The sequence below is a fragment of the Diplotaxodon limnothrissa genome, linkage group LG17 (assembly GCF_057381915.1).
Source record: "Diplotaxodon limnothrissa isolate DT_005_m linkage group LG17, D_limnothrissa_male_GT1.1, whole genome shotgun sequence".
Lineage (NCBI taxonomy): Eukaryota > Metazoa > Chordata > Actinopteri > Cichliformes > Cichlidae > Diplotaxodon > Diplotaxodon limnothrissa.
Genome location: NC_140612.1, coordinates 40,623,462 through 40,641,425, shown reverse-complemented (window position 1 = coordinate 40,641,425; position 17,964 = coordinate 40,623,462). Strand labels below are relative to the sequence as shown.

At 45.0% G+C, this 17,964-nt stretch overlaps 1 protein-coding gene across 3 annotated transcripts in view; it reads left to right on the top strand.

Annotated features, from left to right (window-relative positions):
* adamts10 (ADAM metallopeptidase with thrombospondin type 1 motif, 10) overlaps nt 1-17,964 on the top strand; it is a 51,623-nt gene that overhangs the window by 3,065 nt on the left and 30,594 nt on the right. For all 3 annotated transcript variants that reach the window (XM_085375778.1, XM_085375779.1, XM_085375777.1), the window contains exons 2-5: nt 11,635-11,774; nt 11,857-12,066; nt 16,432-16,600; nt 17,039-17,241. In XM_085375778.1, the coding sequence (XP_085231904.1) occupies nt 11,635-11,774; nt 11,857-12,066; nt 16,432-16,600; nt 17,039-17,241 (722 nt within the window). The remainder of the gene's footprint in view (nt 1-11,634; nt 11,775-11,856; nt 12,067-16,431; nt 16,601-17,038; nt 17,242-17,964) is intronic.

Genomic DNA, 17,964 nt, shown 5'->3' with positions numbered 1-17,964 from the left:
GAGAGTTAGTTTTCCACAGTCACAGGAAGTCAGTTCTTTAAACCTGAACTTAATTACTATTTTTTTTTTTATTAACAAGGATTGAATGTCTTTGTGTGATGTGAAAGGAGCTGCCTGCCACAGTAAAACCATACAGGATTATCTACCTTCTTCTGCCCCGGGCCTTCTTAGCTCATAGTTTCGATTTTCTGCTACACACACACACGTGTGTGTGTGTGTGTGTGTGTGTGTGTGTGTGTGTATATATGTGTGTGTGTGTGTGTGTATATATATATGTGTGTGTGTGTATATATATATATATATATATATATATATATATATATATATATATATATAAAAAAAACACCCAGCACGCCCCTGCGGGCGGTTTATCCTTCAAGCTCGGGTCCTCTACCAGAGGCCTGGGAGCTTGAGGGTCCTGCGCAGTATCTTAGCTGTTCCCAGGACTGCGCTCTTCTGGACAGAGATCTCCGATGTTGTTCCCGGGATCTGCTGGAGCCACTCGCCTAGCTTGGGAGTCACCGCACCTAGTGCTCCGATTACCACGGGGACCACCGTTACCTTCACCCTCCACATCCTCTCGAGCTCTTCTCTGAGCCCTTGGTATTTCTCCAGCTTCTCGTGTTCCTTCTTCCTGATATTGCTGTCATTCGGAACCGCTACATCGATCACTACGGCCGTTTTCTTCTGTTTGTCTACCACCACTATGTCTGGTTGGTTAGCCACCACCATTTTGTCCGTCTGTATCTGGAAGTCCCACAGGATCTTAGCTCGGTCATTCTCCACCACCCTTGGGGGCATCTCCCATTTTGACCTCGGGACTTCCAGGTTATACTCCGCACAGATGTTCCTGTACACTATGCCGGCCACTTGGTTATGGCGTTCCATGTATGCCTTGCCTGCTAGCATCTTGCACCCTGCTGTTATGTGCTGGATTGTCTCTGGGGCATCTTTACACAGCCTGCACCTGGGGTCTTGCCTGGTGTGATAGACCCCAGCCTCTATGGATCTTGTGCTCAGAGCTTGTTCTTGTGCTGCCATGATTAGTGCCTCTGTGCTGTCTTTCAGTCCAGCTTTGTCCAGCCACTGGTAGGATTTCTGGATATCAGCCACCTCCTCTATCTGCCGGTGGTACATACCGTGCAGGGCTCTGTCCTTCCATGATGGTTCCTCGTCTCCCTCCTCTTTCTTGGGTTTCTGCTGCCTGAGGTATTCACTGAGCACTCGGTCAGTTGGGGCCATCTTCCTAATGTATTCTTGGATGTTCGTTGTCTCATCCTGGACTGTGGTGCTGACACTCACCAGTCCCCGGCCCCCTTCCTTCCGCTTAGCGTACAGCCTCAGGGTGCTGGATTTGGGGTGAAACCCTCCATGCATGGTAAGGAGCTTTCTTGTCTTTATGTCAGTGGCTTCTATCTCCTCCTTTGGCCAGCCTATTACCCCAGCAGGGTACCTGATCACGGGCAGGGCGTACGTGTTGATGGCCCGGATCTTGTTCTTACCATTCAGCTGACTCCTCAGGACTTGCCTGACCCTCTGCAGGTACTTGGTGGTTGCAGCTTTTCTAGCGGCCTCTTCATGGTTCCCATTCGCCTGTGGGATCCCCAAGTACTTGTAACTGTCCTCTATGTCTGCAATGTTGCCTTCTGGTAGTTCAATCCCCTCAGTTCTGACTACCTTCCCTCTCTTTGTTACCATCCGACTACACTTCTCCAGTCCGAACGACATTCCAATGTCATTGCTGTATAGCCTGGTGGTGTGGATCAGTGAATCGATGTCTCGTTCACTCTTGGCATACAGCTTGATGTCATCCATGTACAGGAGGTGGCTGACAACTGCTCCGTTCCGTAGTCGGTATCCGTAGCCAGTCTTGTTAATGATCTCACTGAGGGGGTTCAGGCCTATGCAGAACAGCAGTGGGGACAGAGCATCTCCTTGGTAGATCCCGCACTTGATGGTGACTTGTGCTATGGGCTTGGAGTTGGCCTCTAGTGTTGTACGCCACATCCCCATTGAGTTCCTGATGAAGGCTCTTAGGGTCCCATTGATCTTGTACAATTCTAGGCATTCCAGTATCCAGCTGTGGGGCATTGAGTCATAGGCCTTCTTGTAATCAATCCAGGCAGTGCACAGGTTGGTCAGTCTGGTCTTGCAGTCTCGGCTGATTGTTCTGTCTACCAGTAGCTGGTGTTTTGCGCCTCTGGTATTCTTGCCAATTCCTTTCTGTGTCCCGCTCATGTATTGACCCATGTGCCTGTTCATCTTAGCCGATATGATGCCTGACAGGAGCTTCCATGTAGTACTGAGGCAGGTTATTGGTCGGTAGTTGGAGGGGACCGGTCCCTTCTTGGGGTCCTTGGGGATCAGGACCGTCCGGCCTTCAGTTAGCCATTCCGGGTGTCTCTCGTTAACTAGCAGCTGGTTCATTTGTGCTGCCAGACGCTCGTGGAGTGCAGTCAGCTTCTTCAGCCAGTAGGCGTGAACCATGTCGGGCCCTGGTGCTGTCCAACTCTTCATACTGGAGACCCTTTCTTGGATATCTGCCACTGTGATGGTTACTGGACCCTGTTCAGGGAGGTCGCTGTGGTCAGCCCTCAGATCCTCTAGCCACTGAGCATTGCCGTTATGGGTTGCATCCTTCTCCCATATGCTCTTCCAGTATTGCTCCGTCTCCAGCCTTGGTGGTGCTGTTCTCTTATTGTTCCCTTGCCACTGAGAGTACACCTTTGCTGGTTCTGTGGAGAACAGCTGGTTTATTCTCCTGCCTTCTATCTCTCTGGTGTACCTCCTCAAGCGGCTGGCCAAGGCTGTGAGTCTTTGCTTGGCAGTTTCCAAGGCCTCAGGTATGGACAGCTTGCTGTATTTCTTAGGCACCTTATTTGTCGCACCTTTCTGCAACTCCGTTAGTTGGCTAACCTCCCTCCGTGCTACTTTGATCTTGCCCTCTAGCCTCCTTCTCCATGGAGGGTACTGCCCCTTGTCGCTGTTCAACTTGTAGCCAAGCATCTCACTGATCACTGTTGCCGTATTGTAGATCAGCTTGCTAGTGTCGGTAATCGTGGTTGTAGGTATTGCCCGTAGTGCTGCATTAACATCATCTAGCAGACCTTCTGAGGGAACTTCACGTAATCTTGGTAACCGGCTACGTGGGATCCAGGTTTCAAGCTTGGCCATTATCCTATTTTTCAGGTCAGTTCCTCTCGCACTCAACGATCCTTCTCCTATCGCACTTGGGGCTATGTACCCAATCTCGGGTGGGGGTGATGATATCTCCCCCCTGACCTGGCGTCCTGACTCCTCCTTGCCGTAGCATTTGTGTTGTACCTCGTCAATCTCTAGCTGTGAGAGCAGTCCCTTCTTTTGAATGTTGGAACACTGAGCTACTAGTTGTTTCGCCGTCATTGTGGATGTTGGGTATCGAAGAATCCATAGGTCCCTCATCCTATTCATGTAGCCCCTTCCGCCGGGGTTACTTGCATAGTAGCATTCCAACAACGCCCTGTTTTCGTCTCTTGCCCACCGATGCCTTCTTGTTCCAGTAGCCCACTTTTCGTCAGGGTGCCCTGGTTCCTCAACACCTGACGCGGACCTTGTTGATCCGGGCGACGTCCGAGCCGGCATGCCTTCATATTTATCTGTCTCGCTCATGTCTGCGGTAGGCTTGCTTAGCATAGGGGGTCTAGCCTTAGGACCCTTACTGGATACAGACGCCCCAGGCAGGAATCGAACTTGCGATCCTCTGTTCCAAAGGCGTGTAGTCTAACCACTACGCTATCCAATCAGAGCTTCTTCATAACTCATATATTTCATACTGAAGAATCACCGCATGTAAAAATCTCTTTGCTTCAAAGAGGCAGCAGGGTTTGGTCTGCAAAACAGTCGTGGTGTAGCTGGTGTGGAGGGTGGGGCACTTTTCCATCAGAGTGCTTCCTTTCACTATTTTCATTTGGCGATAACAGAACTGAGGGTGTATTTATCAGCAAAGACATTTCTGTATGGCACCCAGTCAGGGTGTTCTCTCCTATTAAATATAGCACGCGTGTTTCCACCGACTGTTTCCTCTTTGTTTCGACGTCTCCTGTTCGATTTTTCTGATCCTGAATCAGACGTTGAGTTCCTTCGCACTAGGTCGCTATAGCTTAAACCGCATGGTTGACTAGAAAATCAGGAATAATGTGTTGTCGTATGCTGCGTTTTCTTTCCTTCCTATGAAGCAGAAGTGCATTCTGGGTGCAGTTATTTCATTACCTGCACACACCACACTGCAGCTGTGGTTTCTGTATGAACCTGGAATTCTTGTGCATGAATCTATAGTTGTTGTTTTGGGTTTTTTGCCAGTTATATGCTGTCTTTGTCTAGTTATTTCAAACTTGTGCTTAACTCATCTGAAATCTTGACTTTATGCAAATTATTTTTGGTCATATTTTTTCAATTTTTTTCTTCCTTTCGTCATTTGAAATCCTGAAGATGTCAGTTATTAAGCATAAAATAGTGTACCGGCCTGAGGAAGTCAGCATTTGTCAGATTTAAAACATTTTTTTATTACAGTGAGAAACTCTTTCTGTAGCTTACATTAGGCGTAATGTAAAACAGCAGCTTCATGCTGCCAAATAGAGCCGCCTGTGCTTTACTGCAGTCCAACATAATAAACTGTTTCCTAAGCTGTATGTCTTTGTGATGCAAAGACATACGTGTCCCCGTCTTATCATCTGGTAATCTTATCAGCAAGTGATTAACAAGCTGCTTCTGCAAAAATCTCAAACCATCCCTCATTTCTTTATATTTTGCTAGGAAAATGTGAAATACAGGCATGGCGATGCATTAAAACGTGCAAACATACATGGAAATACAGCATGAAAGCAAAAACAGAGTTTGTACTTTACTGTCAGTCAGTATTTGGGACGACCACCTTGGGAAAAGTTTCTTTGTGGAGTCTTCAGGAATATTTCTAGGAGGACATTCAAAGCTCTTCTCTGGCTGCCTTTTGTTCTGTGCTCAGTAAATGCTGACGTCTGGCTTGAGCCGTGACTGAGCCTCCACCGTGTTTTGACCTCGTCCGTGCATATTAACAACCACTCGAAGCATCAGACCCGTGGCTGCTGATTTTCAGTCCAGTTCTTGTGTAATGTGGCACCTGAGCACTTTCAGCTTGTCATATCTATCTAATAGACTCCAGTTTGTGCATGTAAATGGAGAGTCCTCTTCACACACTGAGGTTAATTATGGAGTTCCACAGGGTTCAGTGCTAGGACCAATTCTGTTTACATTATACATGCTTCCCTTAGGCAGCATCATTAGAAGACATAGCATACATTTTCACTGCTATGCCGATGACACCCAGCTCTATCTGTCCATGAAGCCAGATAACACACACCAATGAGTTAAACTGCAGGAATGTCTTAAAGACATAAAGACCTGGATGGCCGCTAACTTTCTGCTTCTTAATTCAGATCAAACTGAGGTTATTGTACTCGGCCCTGAAAAGCTTAGAAATATGGTATCTAACCAGATTCTTACTCTGGATGGCATTACCTTGGCCTCCAGTAACACTGTGAGGAACCTTGGAGTCATTTTTGACCAGGACATGTCCTTCAAAGCACATATTAAACAAATATGTAAGACTGCTTTCTTCCATTTGCGCAACATCTCTAAAATTAGAAATATCCTGTCTCAGAGTGACGCTGAAAAACTAGTTCATGCATTTATTACTTCCAGGCTGGACGACTGTAATTCATTATTATCAGGAAGTCCTAAAAACTCCCTGAAAAGCCTTCAGCTGATCCAAAATGCTGCAGCAAGAGTCCTGACAGGGACTAGAAAGACAGAGCAGATTTCTCCTGTTTTGGCTTCCTGTTAAATCCAGAATTCAAAATCCTGCTCCTCACATACAAGGTCTTAAATAATCAGGCCCCATCTTATCTTAATGACCTTGTAGTACCATATCACCCTATTAGAGCACTTCGCTCTCGCTCTGCAGGCCTACTTGTTGTTCCTAGAGTATTTAAAAGTAGAATGGGAGGCAGAGCCTTCAGTTTTCAGGCCCCTCTTCTGTGGAACCAGCTTCCAGTTTGGATTCAGGAGACAGACACTATCTCTACTTTCAAGATTAGGCTTCAAACTTTCCTTTTTGCTAAAGCATATAGTTAGGGCTGGACCAGGTGACCCTGAATCCTCCCTTAGTTATGCTGCAATAGACGTAGGCTGCCGGGGGATTCCCATGATGCATTGAGTTTTTCCTTTCCAGTCACCTTTCTCACTCACTATGTGTTAACAGACCTCTCTGCATTGAATCATATCTGTTATTAACCTCTGTCTCTCTTCCACAGCATGTCTTTTATCCTGTCTTCCTTTTCTCACCCCAACCGGTCGCAGCAGATGGCCCCGCCCCTCCCTGAGCCTGGTTCTGCCGGAGGTTTCTTCCTGTTAAAAGGGAGTTTTTCCTTCCCACTGTCGCCAAAGTGCTTGCTCATAGGGGGTCATATGATTGTTGGGTTTTTCTCTGTATCTATGAAGCGCCTTGAGGCGACTTTTGTTGTGATTTGGCGCTATATAAATAAAATTGAATTGAATTGAATTGTCCCCCTTCCTTAAGAACGTCTTCTCGACAGCGATCCTTCCAGTGAAACCTTTTCAGATGAAGAGTAAGGAGCTTGGAAAGAAAAGTGTCTGGACTTCTTTAAGTTGCTTGAAGACATTTTACTTCTCATCCAAGAAGACTGAGGCTACGTCCACACTAATGCGTTTTCGTTTTCTCTCCGTTTTGGCCTCACGTCCACACTGAGACGGCGTTTTCCTCAAGGAAAAATGCAGCGTTTTGAAAACGCTCTCAAAAACACATACATTTCAAAAAGAAGCTGTCCCGTCGCAGCGTGGACACTCGAAAACGCAGACGATGACGCATTTTAGTCATGTGATGCAGTCATGTAACCAATTATACAGCAGTTGTTTTGTTTGCTCTCAATTTTGACAGCCCTAAAAAAGATTAATATCAGTTTGTACTCCTGATAGCTTTTCTTTAAATTCTTTAATTCTCACTTGCTTTTGCGCAGGACTGGAACGTAAGCGTTTTGGGCCGTTTCAATGTGGACGCACAACTCTGTGAAAACGACTGAAAACGCTGGTGTGGACACGTTTTCAAGTCTATCTGGGCTGGTGTGGACGTAGCCTTAAGCCCTGTGTGAGTGTTCCCCCCAAGTGGGACAGTGGACCCCCTATTGATCCTCTACCCAATCACACGAGCCCAGGTGTGAAAATGGGTGTGGGTCACAATCAGCCAAGGTTTCGGGTGAGCTCAGACGCTCAGATGCTTTTCTTTCCAAGGTCCTTAGACTACGATGACCTGGATAACTGAGGACCTTCACAGACATTTCAGATGAAGTTTTAAGTGAACAGCAGATGGATCACGTGAAGGGCCAGATGCTTCGCTCAGGTCGTTTCAGCGTTTTGCTGACTTTCTGATACTTTTTGTAGATCTTTTTTTTCCGAGGTTTGCTAGTTCTTCTTTTATTCTCCACTTGTGCAGTTTCCTCAAGGACGTGCTGCACATCATGCCGAGACCAGAGATGGGCAGTAACGCGTAATCTGATTACTTTTTTCAAGTAACGAGTAAAGTAAGGGATTACTATTGCAAAAACGGTAATTAGATTACAGTGACAACAGCTGTGTGCAGATCAACAATGGATCATATATCGAGTGCGGGAGAGAGTATGAGCGTGCAGCGTTTAAAGCGTGGAAGTACTGACCTTACTTTGAGTTTGATTCCATAAAAAGTGACAAAAACATTAGTGTCCGCTGTGCGTGGGAAGAAAACTTCTTTTTACAGCGAAAAAAAACCCTAAACTTCCGAGCAAGCACCGAGTAGCTACGACGTAATGGGAAACTCACAGAGAAACTCGCGGATTCTTCCACTGACCGCGGCACACCTGCACCAGGGTAAACCTCCGCCTACCCCACTCCTGCTTTACAGGTGAAAATAGAGCAACAGGACCGCTGAGTCTTTGACTTTATTTATTTTCTGCTGTGTTTTACTTGCATCTATTTGAAAGACTGAGTGTAAACACACAAAATATTTTATTTTATGTGCTGGGATGTGCAGAAAATAGGTTTAAATGTTAAACTAATTTCTTCCAGTCAGAGAATGTTGCAGATAATTTAATGTTTGCTTGATGCATAAAGTTAAACGATTAAAACTAATAAACAAGTTTTAAAAAGAGACTTTTCCATTTGATTACATTTTGTATGGTGGATTATGCAGAAAAAGTAGAATTGGGCTGAAAGATCTATCGCTTTATCACCTCTTCAGGTTGTAAATTGTGTTTTTAAAAGTAACTATGTAACTAAGTAATTAATTACTTTTGAAAATAAGTAATCAGTAAAGTAATGGGATTACTTTTTGGGGGCAGTAATTAGTTACTAATGACTTTTTTCAAGTAACTTGACCAACACTGGCCGAGACATGCCAAATTTTCACCTAATAGGTCGTTGGGAATCACCTCATCGGTGCAAAAATACGATTTTATGCCTGTGTTATTTTTCTCATAAGTTCAGCAAAAGAAAGGGAAATAAATCACGTGTTTTTCCACCGAATTGCTAGAAACAAAGTTCCTAAAATACAATTTAAAGGTCATCTGTTGTGTTTGAACACACCACGGGTCCATTTCTTGAGTTAGATGCTGTTTTTATGCTTGAGTGAGTCACAGGTCAGTGATACGTGCATTAAGACACACAAAAACATTCCTCTGAAAAATTTTAAAGACCACAAAGAAATAATAAGAAAGCAAAATATAAAGAAATGAGGCATGACTCAAGACTTTTGTATAGTGCTATTTTTAGAAGCTTTAATACAGCAAATCTAAGACTGCACCTCTAATGGCTCACTAAAGGGTTGATAACTATTTTTGCACTCTTACTTCTCGCTGGCTGTTCTGAGTTCATAGCATCCATAAATGTCTCCTGTAACTGTTTTCACAACAATCCTTTGAAGCTGCCTGTGTTTCGTGTGGGTGTGGGAATGAGGATTTGTTGAGTTCGCCCAAGCTGTAGCTTTAGACTGTAGGTTCATGTGTCTTCTGGTTTTCATTACACTTAATTCTGTGTGAGGTCTCGTTAATTTCTTCTATAGACACAAATTCTATCTGCTTTATTAGTACTTACATTTTCTGTCCAGGAGTTTTTCCTGTGCTTCAAACGTAGGGGAAATACCACCTGCCGGCTTACATGCTGTGCTTTACAAGAACAGGATGGATTTGTTGTGGGAAATCTAATGCTTTTCAGGAAGTTTGGGGGGAAAAATGCCAGTGGGGTGCCTCGATTGCCCACTGTAGGAGAGTCATGGCTAAAAGTAATAATGAGAATAAGAGCTATTTTGGTGAGTAAATAAGAAGTAACGGATGTTGCCGCTGACGCTCACTCTGAGAATTCAGGGTTTCATCTCATTTTCATTTCCAATGCTTCAGCTATAAAGCAGATATTAGGTATGCATCTGTGTGGATTGCAGTATGCTTTTAGGTTTAAGTTCTGTTTTTCCACCGACATTTCCCAGCCACTTCAGTGGGTATATTCCTACTGGGTCGGACGCCGTTTCACCTTCAAAGCTGCTTTAAAACATGGCACAGACCCAACCAGTTGCTGCAAACATTTCTCACAGATTTTGGTCCGTGTCGACATGACGGCATCGCACAGTTGGCGCAGATTTGTTGCCTGCATGTCCACGATGTGACTCTTTGGTTCTACACATACCCAAAGGTGCTGGACTGAGATTAGTGAGTGGATATTCGAGTTACTACTGCCTTACAATCAGCCTTCTTCCCCGTTCTGGTGCTCGGTTGCAATGCACTTACACTGTGTTGCATTTATAAGCTGTTGAACAGGTGTACCCAATGAAGTGGGAGGTAGTGTTGAAGTGTGTCTCCAAATAGTAAGCTTTTGGCACAGTGTCTATGTTGAAATACATCCAGGCAGTTGTTTATCTAAATGAAGGTCTAAGGAGCTTGGAAACAAAGCGACTGGACTTCTTTAAGTTTCTTTCAGCTTTAAGCTTCTATAAGTTACTTAAAGAAGTCCAGTCGCTTTGTTTCCCTGCTCCTAAGACTACCATGACCCGAATGAGTGAGAACCTACACAGGCATATGTAAATGATCAGATCTGTTAAGGAAAAACAGACTTTGACCCAGAATAAGTTTTTATAAAGCTGGTACATGCACTCTTAATGCAATGTTAATGTTGACTACAGTATAAAAAATATATCACTTGACTGTCTGTATTTAATGCACTGTCTGATTGGTTTCAGTAGCAGTATTCAATTTAATTCAGTTTTATTTCTACAGCGCCAAATCACAACAACAAAGTGCTTCTATATTGTGAGGTTGACCCTACAATAAAACGGAGAAAACCCCAAAATCTTGTGACCCCCTATGAGCAGCACTTTGGTGACAGTGGGGAGGAAAAACTCCCTTTTAACAGGAAGAAACCTCCGACAGAACCAGGCTCAGGGAGGGGCGGGGCCATCTGCTGCGACTGGTTGGTGTGAGAGAAGTACTGATATATAAATGAATTACTACTCACAGGGTGTTTTTGGACCGTTTAGCAGCCCAATGAAACAAGACGAGACCCAAACACTATGTAAGCTAAAAATCAGAGTTTACTAGGGAGCTGGATTTTATGGCAGAACATTAATAGACAGACGAAACAAGTTAGTATGACGCTGTGGCTGCAACACATTAGATAATCTTGCAGAGGAATACGGCAAAAAGCGATGTGGTAATGGGGTGCAGGTGTGCAGCTTGGTGTGGAGGTGCGATAATGAGGAAAAGTGGGAACACGCTGTTGGACAGGGAGGAGATGACAGACGAATAGATACCTGAAACATGTTTAGTCTCAATCTAATTTAGACTAAACACGAGGGCTGCGTCCTTTGTGTTGAAAGGGTGTTTTTTGCCGACACGGGGCTGGAAGATTAACCGTGAAATCTGAAATGCAGAAACTGCATTTGTGTTTTGGTTCCCACAGTTCGAAAGGCTCGAACGCCGGTTGTGTTTTGCACTAACGTTCCCATGTCACAAATACACTGCAGCCTCACAAAGTCTGTGTGAACGCAGTGTTTGTGCTGTAATTGCGCTGTTTATTCCAGGCACAGCTATCTGCTGCCTTCAGAGAGATTTTTCCTTTAAGTCTGTACCAGGGAGCTCTGATCTCTGGGTATTTACTCTGTGTGGGAAGGGGCCGCTTCTCCACCAAGCGAGACCAAAGGTTTAAGCTGGGCTCCTTTTGCTAGTGACCCTTCCCCGTTAGTAAGCTGACGCCGGCTGTTTGGAGCTGAGCGAGTTTGGACAATAAATCATTGCCGGCCTCTTGCACAGACAGGAAGTATACAGTTTCAAGGTAACCATGGGAACATCCTTATGGCCTTGTGAAGGAGGGGTACTTGGAGCGGAGGCCAAAAAGTCTGCAAGTTCCTCTTTTCCAACTGGGTTAGTCACTCAATAAAAAAGCCCATTGTGTGATTTAAAATAAGCAGCTCGCAAATCCTCCAGGTTTGTATTTTTTATTAGAGTCACTTGGAAGAAGCTGAATTTTGTCTTTATCTAGTTAAACTCTGGTGTTGATTTTACACTGTCTTTATTTCTCCCCTTCTAGCTGCTTTCCTATCCAGTCTAGGCCAGTATGAGATCGCCATCCCAGTACGTGTAGGACCCAGTGGCGAGATGCTGGACTCAAAAATGACTGAACACCACCAAAGAAGAAGGCGCAGCACTGAAGACAGGCTTCCTGACTCTGTATTATGCTTTTTTATGTAACTTTTTTAAAATTAAAAATACATATATTTATTAATTTCTTGTGCATCTTTCTGTCTATTAGCTCTTCTACCAGCTGTCGACATCCCGGAACAACTTCCTGCTCAACCTGACGCTACAGGGAAGCCTGCTGTCACGGCAGTTCCAGGTGGAGTACTGGAAGAGGGGTCGTTTAGCCTGGAGTCACCCTTACTCTCCTCATTGCCACTATGTGGGACACCTCCAAGACCAACCGCATTCCAGCAAAGTGGCCCTGAGCAACTGTAACGGCCTGGTAAGACTCGACCCTCCCGTTTAAATCCACAGCTCGTACACTGAGTGACGGCAGCAGCAGCAGATCCTGACATCAAAGCGTGACACTTTAGCAAACCTCGAGTCCTCGAGCAGCTCTAAACCTTATCTGAAAGGAAGAATTTATGCTACAAAAGAGACACTTTTCACTTTAAAAGATGACATCATTAATTGTGTCCAGTCCAGCGCTGCTACTGTAGACTTAAAGCTTTTTAAGGTGATTACCAGCAACTTTGTTAGGCGTACCTTTCAAGTGTGGTCCACTTGGTGCAAATATCTAATCAGCCAATCACACGTAAGCATACGATTTGCTGAAATTGTGGTGGAAATATGATTTAAGTGACTTTGAACGTGGCTGTTGGTGACAGACGAGCTGGTCTGAGTATTTCAGAAACTGCTGATCTGCTGGGATTTTCCCGCACAGCCATCCGTTTACAGAGAATGGTCAGAAAAGTTCCAGCGATCTGCATTTTTTGTGAGAAAATACCTCGTTGGGGTCAGTTGTCGATGCTTCATGTTGACCAGAAGGCAACAGCAACTCAAGTAACCGCTCGTTCCAAAGGAGGTATGCAGAAGAGCGTCTCTGATTGTGCATGTTGAAGCAGGCGGGCTGCGGCTGCAGAAGACCACACAGGTTGCCACCCCTGTCAGCTAAGACAGGAAACTGCAGCTGCAGTTCACACAGGCTCACCAGAATGATGATGATGATGATAGCAGACTGGAAAAACGTTGTCTGGTCTGATGAGTCCTGATTACTGCCGCCACATTCAAACGTCAGTGTCAGACAGAAACAATACGAATCAGTTCGTCGATAAAAACCTTGTTCATGTCTTTATGGACTTCCACGGTGTTCCCATCTTCTTATGGTGCTTCCAGCAAGATGAGGGGCAACGTCACAAAGCTCAGATCATCTTAAACTGGTTTCCTGAAAATAAAGAAGAGTTCGCTGTACTCAAACGGGCTCCACAGTCACCAGTTTCAATACAATACAACACCTTTGGGATGTGATGGAACAGGACTGATCCGCAGCAGCTGTGTGATGCTATCACATCTGTATGGATTAAAATTTCCAGCACCTTGTTAAATCTGTGGAACAAAGATTTAAGATGTGTCTGAAGCCCTAAAAAAGTAGACGGTGGTGGGGTGGTGTCCAACCCAGTAGTGTAAAGAGTGTAATTAATGAAGTGTCTGGTTAGTTTATAATAATTGTATAAGAAATCCCTGACTATCAGTATTTCCATTCTGAGGATTTATGTTGTGTCATAGTGTAAAGTTGCTTGTGATAGATGGTTGCGAGGAAAAGGCAGTAATAAACTTTATTTAGACTTTTCTACCATTCAGTGGTCCAGTCCACTGCGGGGGCAACCTGCATGTGGCGAATAAAGCTGTTGACTGTTCTAAGTTACTAGAAGGTTTACAGAAAGAAATCAAAGTATATTAAAATCCCAGAGATTGATTAAAAACCAATAAAACTAAAGATGGGTAAAAATCAAACACTCACTGTCACGTCTGCGAGGGCGGCGTGAGGAGGATGCGGACCCAAACACAGACAGTGGAGGCGGATCACCTCACTCTCAAAAATGTTTTAGTCCAACTTTGGTAGCTATGAAGCCGCACTTGATGGATTGTTGGAGCATCACGGCTACTGTAGTCAGGAACCTCGAGGAGGAATCTGGGTCCTAAACTCCATCTCTTCAGGTCCCAAAAACAAACGAACACTGCGGTATCACTGAGAGTTAAAACTGTCTAAATTCTTTCATCTTTAATAAAATGATCAGCGCGGCTGCTTTACCAGGTGTAACAATTAAGTTTAACATCCAGGCATCCATGAAAACAGAATTTAACAGAGTTAGAAGTTAGCAGGAAGTTAGCTCGCTAGCTTCCACCTAAACATGATATAGCATGTTCTGACTGAGAGATTTCTGAAAAATTCAAACGTACAGCTCTGCTATCACTTCCAACATAAATGAAGACAGAAAACTAAACAGTGACGTTTGTAGGGTTACTGAAGTTGGGCTAGCTGGTATATAATGATGTGCTACGTGATCACTAGCTACACAGCTATGTTAGCATAGCATAAACAGTGAAGCTGGAGGATGAACGCTAACTTTTTTCCACTTGATAAAAGTTAACATGAGGGTTCCCGATGGTTAGGGACAAATGCAATCGCATGGCAGGATGCTGTAAACGGACCAAACATCAGTCAGGAGAACAACTGAGATAATCCATCCACAATACGAGGTTAGTCATTAATATAGTGCAACAACATGGGAATAGAGCAGCTGCAGAGAATTCAGCATCAATGAATCAATGGTAGGGAAGAGGAGGAAGCAAGAAGAATGAGTTGAGTAAAGTTTGACTTATCTGACTGTTTTGTTTTGATTAATGCGCCTTATTGTCCGATATGCCTTATGTACAAAAAATACGGTAACTAGATGTGGAACACAGGGAAGATGTAGCGACAGAGAACTTCAGGCCTGAGTATACAACACACGGGAGACACAGGGACATAGAGACAAGGGTGATTATACATGAAACATGGGACAAAAGCACAGAGTAAACATGGGAACAGAGACTAAACACTGAGGCAGGAAGGACTAAGACCACTAAGAAGTCAAAGAATATTAAATGAGAATCTGAAACACTCAGTACTGTGACATTCACAGAGGCTTTTTACTTGTAATAAAAGTGTTTCAAGAAGAAAGTCAGAAAATAATTTTTTTTTAAGTGCCATTATGATCTCGGTGGTCAGACTTGTTTCACAGCGTGGAGGCTCTAAGCTTGCTCAACTTTGTTTGCTAGCCAAGACCTGGGTAGTAACCGGCAGTGCCCCATGCACTGATCTAAGTAATTGCCCAGGTGCACAAGGTGATAACAGCTCCTCCACCATTCTCAGGTTTACAGCAAATCAAGACAGCAGTAGTTACTTATATGAGGGTTAACATAGTGTCATGTCCAATAAATTTAATAACTGCAATCTGTTAAACGTCTACCTGTAACCTGCAGTGCCTCGTGCTCTGTAATGCTCGCTTTGATCTCTAGAAAGTGTAAATGACATCTTACAGCTGTCTGACGTGACCCTTAAAAGACACCGGATCCATTTCTCTTTCTTTTGAAGTCACCTCAGCCCTCCACGGCGGACGACTCGCGCACACTCGTCGGCGGGTGAGAGCTCGTTCTCCTCTGCGCCCCGTTTCGTTGGATGAATTCATTCTGCTGTATTCACAGCGCTGTGTATCTGTGTATCCTCTCACTACAAACAGCAGACCCCAAAATAACAGTTGTATACGCAGCTGAGGATTAGACGTGTTCGCAAAGCGTTAATAAGCTGGACACGTAATCACTGTTAGTCAAACCAGCGTGAGCGCATTCACCGGCGAGCGGGCTGTGTGTCCAGAGGACCGTCACTAACTTTATTATGGGATTAAAAGCACTTTGAAAGCTGCCGCCGCCATTCGGGTGAGGAGACTCTCGCTCCGACCAAAGCCAACACATCTGAGCGGAATCAAAGGAAGTGTTAGTGTATCGCTCTCTCTGTCTCGCTCTCTCATTTTCCTCGCTCTCATTCACTCTTTCATGCTCTCATGTGTGCTCGTCTGTGTATGTGTGCACCGCCCAAAGGGCCCAACACAGACGGGACGATCGAGCTGTTTCCTGTGAAGTTTGAAGGTTCGCTAGCGTTGTTCACTTTCACCCAAATAATCTAAAGTGTGCCAAGAAAATACCCTGCGCACCATTAACGCCACCAGCAGGCTGACGGATTGCACCGTACAAGCAGGATGTGGAGGATGCTTGCGTTCGTTTACACTCCACCATCCGATGTTTTTCCAATCTGCTGTCGTCCGATCTCGAGGAGCCGGTGTGATCCGCATCCTCAGATTCCCGGCAGGTGTAGCACCTGTTGTGGTCGTCTGAAGCTGCCGCCCACCTTCTCCAAGGTTCAACGTGCTGCGCCATCATCTCTTCCTGTCAGCTGAAAGCAGTCTGACCGTCTGATCTCTGCTTTTCATCCAGAAAACATTTTCTCTTTTTTAGACCTTAGGGATGGTTGTGACAATAGCAGGAGATCAGCAGTTTCTTAAACAATCCACGTTCAAAGTCACCTAAATCACCTTCAGCAGGTCGTCCTGGTCATGCTTGAGTTGCTGCCGTGTGACTGGCTGATTAGGCGTACCTAATAAAGTGTCCAGTGAGCATATTTTAGGCATAGGTATGTGAGCTTAACTGACTCATCTGTTTTCACTTTTTGAAAAGAGTTTCTCAGGAAAACACTCGCACTGTAAAGTCATCTGTGTGCCGTGATGGCAATCCTCATTTTATTCTATTCTTCAAATCTGTTTCTCTGCAGCAGGGGGTGATTGTTGCTGGGGGAGAGGAGTACCTGATTGAACCCCTTGTCTCACCAGATAACCAAACCGGGACAGAGAGCGAGGAGAGAGCAGAGGGGCGCCCCCATGTGGTTTATAAGCGGTCATCGCTCCGCCATCAGTACAAGGGCCAATCCTGCGGAGTCATTGGTGAGACGAGAGATATTCTGGTCTTTTTTAGTAGCGGTTAAGGTCCAGACCGGAGGAGTAAACATCCGCAGGCCAGTCTGTGCACCAGCCAGCAGCAGAAGGCTGCGGCTGTGTCTGCGTTCCCGGTTGTGATTAGGCGTGACCGAGTCTGTGTTACAGGGCGTTTGCTGAAAAAGCACAAGTATGTTTGGAAAGCCGCCGTTTGACAAATATAAGAAAAGAAAGATACTTTGTAAAGCTGCCCTTTAAAATCTGCCCTACGATTACGCAAAGTGTGTCGAGTGTTTCGTCTAATTGCTGTTATTGCTGTAATTATTATTAATCTGTGGTCAAATGATGGGAAAAGCGAGAGAATCTGTTTCCGATACAAAGCTGGATCAACTTGAGCTCTTTTCAACAGCACGCTGTCAAAATGTAAGATTGTGTGATCTGCCTCAGACGAGAAGCCGATGAAGGGCGCGTCGTGGTGGCAGCGGACACTGAAGACGCCTCCTCATCACGTCAGCCGTGGCCAGCTGCCTCTGAAGCGTTCGGTCAGCCGGGAGCGCTACGTGGAGACGCTGGTAGTAGCTGATAAGATGATGGTGGGTTATCACGGCCGCAGGGACATCGAGCAATACATCCTGGCAGTCATGAATATTGTAAGTTTCACAACGCAAAAGCTTTCCTCTTCCTCTAATGAAAAAAGAAAAAAAACCAGCTTTCAGCGACTGACTGTCACATGGCCGTGATTTGGTGGCCTGGCGTCTTTCGAAGCAAAGAAGGAAATGTTATTCAGCTGATTAAAGGCGAGCTGGAAAGAACAGGGTCGTCTTCACTGACAGAAATAAGTCTCCAAGGCCGAGTCAGGCTTACGGGGGATGTATTATTAATGTTTATAGACAGAAAGAAAGAAAAACAAATGCGTAGCTGTTGCCTGATTTCTCCTCGGGGAGGCCACATGTTTTAGTCAGTGAGGCTTTCGTACGTGCAGTTAATCACTGGAAAACCGTACGCACGCGGGAAGGAATCGCTCTTGGTTCTTTAATACAGATTTGCTCTAAAAATAGTCCAGTTTCTTTTGGTTATACATTAAAGTCACTTAGCTGCATTCTTTTTGCCCTGGCTGCACAAATTATTCCCGACTTTCCAGGGTGATGATTTGGAAGGTCAGTGCTTAAGCTGTTGTACACGGAGAACACATTAGTGCTGCGTTTAATGTGAACGCCTAGCTAGAAAATGAAGACACAAGCATATAAGTGTATGGCTCTGGTCTGTTTAGATACAAAGCTCTCCTCTCCAGTGCAGTATGCTCTGACTTTCAAACCACCATATGGATGAAACCCTGGTTAAAATAAAAGCACCTGTTTATGCAGTCAGAGCGG